The following is a 5,860-nucleotide window of genomic DNA, read 5'->3' as shown; positions in this document are numbered from 1 at the left end:
GCAAATCGTTGGAGGGGATGAAGACGAAAATGGGAGACGACAAACACCAGCTCAAACAGTTTGAAGAAATGAGAGACGAAAAATAGTAGGTAGCTACCATTTGAATGGAGGGGATAAAGACTCCCCATTATGCAACAATCCAAAGGTTAATAATGTTAGTTTATTTTATCTTGTATTAACCGTAATTCATTTGTATTTACTGTTTGTATTTCAAATTATGTCAGTTAAGAGAAGTTTAGCAGTTAAAAGAAGTTATTAGCGGTTAAGGGAAGTTAGTAGCAGTTATTAATGTGTGGCTATTCTGTCTATATGTACTGTGTAACAAGTTGAATAATATGAGTAAGTTGGTTCTTCTCTTAGTTGTATGAGTGTTTTCTGACAAATAAAACTATATATCGTAATTAATTTATATTAATAATTATATAAATGGATTATTGGTACGATTATGATAAAAGAATTGAGAAAAGAAAAGGATCCGTCTGCCAGCATGATTCTGATAAAGAATTGAGAGAGGTGGGGCGTGGATTAGACATAACCGAAATAGAAAGATTCTCTAGATCTTCGTTCTACAATTCCACCGATTTTTTGCAATTGGCGCCTGTACCTCTTCAGACTGGAGGTGGAGCTTAGATCAGATGACCGACAAAGGTAGATTCTTCATATCTTCGTTCTCCATTTCTCTAGATTTTTTGCAATTGGCGTATGTACCTCTTCAAAATGGAGGTGGGGCGTGGATCAAACAACCAAAATAGGAAGATTTTCAAGATCTTCGTTCTCCATTGTCCCGAAATTTTGGCAATTGGTGCCTATACCTTTTCAGACGGGAGGTGGGACGTGGATCAAAAGGCCGAAATAGGAAGATTCTCCATATCTTCGTTCTTAATTTCCACAAATTTATGGCGATCGATGCCTGTACCTCTTCAAACTGGAGGTGGGGCGTGGATCAGAAGGCCGAAATTGGAAGATTCTCAAGATCTTCGTTCTCCATTTCCTCGGATTTTTGGCAAACAACGCCTATACTTCCTTAAATTAGATGTGGGGCGAGGATCAGGCTTCCGAATTAGGAAGATTCTCCAAATTTTCATTCTCCATTTCCCAATATTTTGGCAATTGGCACCTGTACCTATGCACAACAAAAATGTAAAAAATCAATGTTTAATAAAATTATATAATTAATTTATATTAATAATTAAATCTTTTGACAACAAATGGATTGTTTGTATGATTCTAATAAATAATTAAGACGGTGAGTCAGACTCGAGGTGGGGCGTGACTCAATTTGAAATGGAGGAGATGATGAACAAAAGTGTGCAATGCAAAAATTCAATGATTAATAAAACTATATAATTAATTTATATTAATAATTACATCTTTGATGAGAAATGAATTATTTGTACGATTCTGATAAAGAATTGAGACGTGGGTCAGACTCGAGGTGAGGCATGACCCAGTTTAAAATGGAGGAGATGAATGCAAAAACTCAATGATTAATAAAACTATATAATTAATTTATATTAATAATTACATCTTTGATGAGAAATGAATTATTTGTACGATTCTGATAAAGAATTGAGACGTGGGTCAAACTCGAGGTGAGGCATGACCCAGTTTAAAATGGAGGAGATGAATGCAAAAACTCAATGATTAATAAAACTATATAATTAATTTATATTAATAATTACATCTTTGATGAGAAATGAATTATTTGTACGATTCTGATAAAGAATTGAGACGTGGGTCAGACTCGAGGTGAGGCATGACCCAGTTTGAAATGGAGGAGATGAATGCAAAAACTATATAATTAATTTGTATTAATAATTACATCTTTGATGAGAAATGAATTATTTGTACGATTCTAATAAAAATTGAGACGTGGGTCAGACTCGAAGTGGGGCATTACTCGGTCTAAAATAGGAGGTGATGAAGATTGCATAGCAAAAGTCAGCATGCAAACCTCATTGATTAATAACATTTTATAATTAATTTATATTAATAATTACATTTTCTAATGAGGAATAGATTGTTTGGAGGATTGAGACGTGGGTATGTGGGAGTGACTAAGTTTGTAATGGAGGGGATCAAGACTGCAGAACAAAAATATGACGAGAAATTTATATTAATAATTAAATCTTTTGACAATAATGAATTATTTGCGATTCTAATAAAGAATTAAAACGTGGGTCAGACTCGAGCTGGGCATGACTTAGTTTGAAATGGAGTAGATGAACACTGCATACCGCAAAAACTCAATGATTAATAAAACTATATAATTCATTTATATTAATAATTACATCTTCTGACGAGAAATGGATTGTTTGTACGATTCTGATAAAGAATTAAGACGTGGGTCAGACTTAAGGTGGGGCATGACTCCGTTTGAAATAGATGGGATGAATGATAAGATTAGAGCAGAGAACATAAACAATTGGATCTCAAGTTCAGTTTTAGACATTGTATAACTTTTACTAAAAAATAAAACCACAAATAACGGTAAAGTAGTTGAACATAAAAATATTTGCAGAAAAATCCTAAGAGTCCCAAATAATAAGATTGTCTAAAGACTAGAACTATATTTGAATTCGAAAACTGACAAGTGACTCCGAACATTCTCTCCCTTAAACTTATTCCAGTTTTTTTTACTATAATTAGTTTAAGTCGGAAATATCACATACACCAACCTCTTTAACTAGTTTCTGAAATGCTTCCAACTTGAGAGACTGTCAACAAATCAGCAAGTTGATCTCGAGTACCACAGAACACTAAGTTGACAGTTGCTTCTTTTGTAAGATCTCTAAGAAAATAAAATCTCACGCTTATGTGCTTAAAACGACCATGTAGAACTAGATGTTTTGACAGCTTAATAGTTGAAGCATTATCACACATAAGTTTTGTTCCTTCTGTCGGTAAAGAACCGATCTCCTTGAGTATTCTTCTCATCCAAACAGCTTGACATGCACATGTAGCAGCAGCAAACTCTGCCTCTGTGGTTGATAGAGTGACTATAGGTTGCTTTCTAGATGACCAAGTCACTGCTCCTTCACTCATCATAAACACATAGCCTAAAGTGTTTTTGCTGTCTTTTATGTCGCCTACATAGTCACTATCAGTAAAACTGATCAGCTCACTCACTTCTCCCCTTTTATAGAATACACCATAATTAACTGTACCTTTAAAGTACCTCAAAGCTCTTTTTGCTACTGCAAAATGTTGTTGCGTTGGACAAGCCATAAAACGACTTATTAGACTGACAACAAACATAAGATCAGGACGAGTTACAGTAGGTTTACAATCAAAATGTTACCTTTTTTCCTTTTAACAAAGAGTGTATGCTCACTAGAACTTCTTTCAAAACCTTCTTTGATGAAGTAGGACTCGATTCGACTGAATCATGCTGTAGGTGCCTGTTTTAACCCGTAGAGTGCGTTGTTAAGCTTATACACCATATGTTCACTCCCCTTTTTTCTTAGCCTCTTAGTTGTTCTACAAAGATATCTTCTTTCAATTCTCCCAGTAGAAAAGTTGATTTTACATTTAACTGATAAAGTTTCCAGCCTTTTTGAGCAGCAAAAGTAGAAAAGTTGATTTTACATTTAACTGATAAAGTTTCCAGCCTTTCTGAGCAACAAAAGCTATGATCATCCTCACAGTATCCATTCTAGCTACCGGCGCAAAAACTTCAGTGTAATCAATTTTATGCTCTTGTGTGTATCTTTTTACCACCAATCTTGCCTTGTATTTGTCAACCTCTCCAAGCTCATTTAGCTTAGTTTTATAAATCCATTTAAACCCAATTTTCTTAGCACAGCATGTAGAGCTACTAAATGCCGAGACTGATTTTTTTTCAATGGATTTAATCTCTTCATCCATGGCAATCCTCCACTTTGAGTTTTTTACTGCTTCCTCATACTTTACTCCACTTTGAGTTTTTTACTGCTTTCTCATGCTTTACAGGATCTGAATTTGTAAAAAATGGCATGTTAACATCATCTTCTTCGGACAACCTTCACCGAAAACATAATCAGTTGACCATATAAGTGGGCGTCGACTTCTACCCTCCCTTATAGCCAAACCTGGTTCAATTTCAGTAGCAGGTGCAGCAATAGGTTCAAAGCGGTGCAACAGCAGGTTCAATTTTACCATATGAGTTAATTGATGAAGTTGAACCTATGTGTTGTTCTATGTCTTCTTCAGTTGCCGTTCAAATTTCAATGGTTTCTCTCCAATCTAAATCAGTTTCTTTTTTAGAATTTTTCTCATCTCATTCACGATCCTCATAAAAAATTACATCACAGCTAACTATGATTTTGTTTGCAACAGAACCCAACATTCTATATACCCTTTGGATTCACCACTGATTCCAAATGAAACACAACTTACACTTTTATATTCAAGTTTTTTCCTCTTAGCATCTAGAATATGAACATATCCCACACATACGAAAATTTGAAAATAGTTGCTGATGGTTTTACTCCCCTCCAAGCCTCTTCTGGTGTCACATCTTTTACAGCAAGAATTGGTATTCGATTTAAGACATGACTTACCCACATAACAGCTTCAGGCCAGAATCTCTTTGGTACTTTCTTTTCTGTTAACACAGCTCTTATGAGGTTCATCACAATACGATTTTTGCGTTCAGCTACTCCATTTTGTTGTGGAGTGTAAGCTGTTGTCATTTGTCTCTTCACTCCATGCTGATTGCAAAAGTCACTAAATTCGTCGAATTGAATTCTCCTCCTCTGTCTGTTCTCACACATTTTATGGGCATTCCAACTTCTTTTTCCACCAGAATTTTGAAACATATAAAATGCTAAAATATTTCTGATTTTTTTTTTTCTATAAAACACAACACATACCTTCTTCTGCTGCTTGAAGGTAGAGTAATCGAACCACACAAATTAGCATAAACAAGTCCCAATTTTTCAGTTACTCCCTACTGACTGCATTTTGGAATCGGAGTCTGATGTTGTTTGCCCTTTATACATGCTTCGCAAGTGATACTTAGATCAACAATTTGCGGCAAACCTTCCACCATGTTTTTATGTTTCAAAATACGAAGGCCTTTATAGCTTAGATGACCATAACGATAGTGCCAAAGTGTTGATTGATCTGTATTAGAGACTTGGAGGCAGCTCCCTTCAGTTGTTGTGATTGATGACTCTCCAAGCAAAATGAACATTCAGTTTCCACTCATAATTGATTCTACTATTTTCTCCTTTTGTGGATGATAAATACTGCATACTCCATTTTTGAATAGTACATCTACTCACTTTTCTTGAAGTTGTCCAACCTCAAAAGATTATTTTTTAGTTGAGATGCCCAATATACTTTTCCAATGGTATAACTATTTTCTTGCAAAAACAATTTTACAATACCTATTCCAAACACTTTCATTCTGATATTATTTCCAAGCTTGACATTGTGAGTAAAAGTTTTATCTAAGCTTGAAAACATGTTTTCATTACCACACATGTGATTTGAGCAACCCGAATCTAAGAATCAGGCGTCACTTCTCTTTGATCCATGGAGTTCTACATAGGTCATCAGCAACATCTCATCTTCTTCGTCATGCTCAGCATAATTTGCTTCATTCATCCACTTTGGACAATCATACTGATCGACCTACAACATTCAGCACCTGTTCTTCATCATTGTTGCTAGGACGTTGAAATTTCTGTTCATGCACCACTAACAAACTTTGTAACTCATCAATGGACATAATATAAGTATCTTTTGATTTTTCAATGGATACTACAATGTATGTAAATTTGTCAATTAGGGTGCGAACGATTTTTTCTACAATTTCCTTTTCTGGCATTTTCTCTCCATTGCTTCTCATCTTAATAGCAACCTGCATCACTCT

General features: G+C 35.0%; 1 protein-coding gene across 1 annotated transcript; it reads right to left on the bottom strand.

Annotated features, from left to right (window-relative positions):
- Nucleotides 1-2,682: 2,682 nt before the first annotated feature.
- LOC147794804 (secreted RxLR effector protein 161-like) lies at nucleotides 2,683-3,228 on the bottom strand. The gene has a single exon (XM_087124543.1). It carries the CDS (start codon nucleotides 3,226-3,228, stop codon nucleotides 2,683-2,685), a length of 546 nt encoding a protein of 181 aa, XP_086980669.1.
- Nucleotides 3,229-5,860: the final 2,632 nt, after the last annotated feature.

This window comes from Cucurbita pepo, chromosome 1, assembly GCF_057944985.1.
Source record: "Cucurbita pepo subsp. pepo isolate OVF chromosome 1, ASM5794498v1, whole genome shotgun sequence".
Taxonomy (NCBI): Eukaryota; Viridiplantae; Streptophyta; class Magnoliopsida; order Cucurbitales; family Cucurbitaceae; genus Cucurbita; species Cucurbita pepo.
The sequence above is the reverse complement of the archived record's forward strand: the minus strand, read 5'-3'. Positions and strand labels throughout refer to the sequence as shown.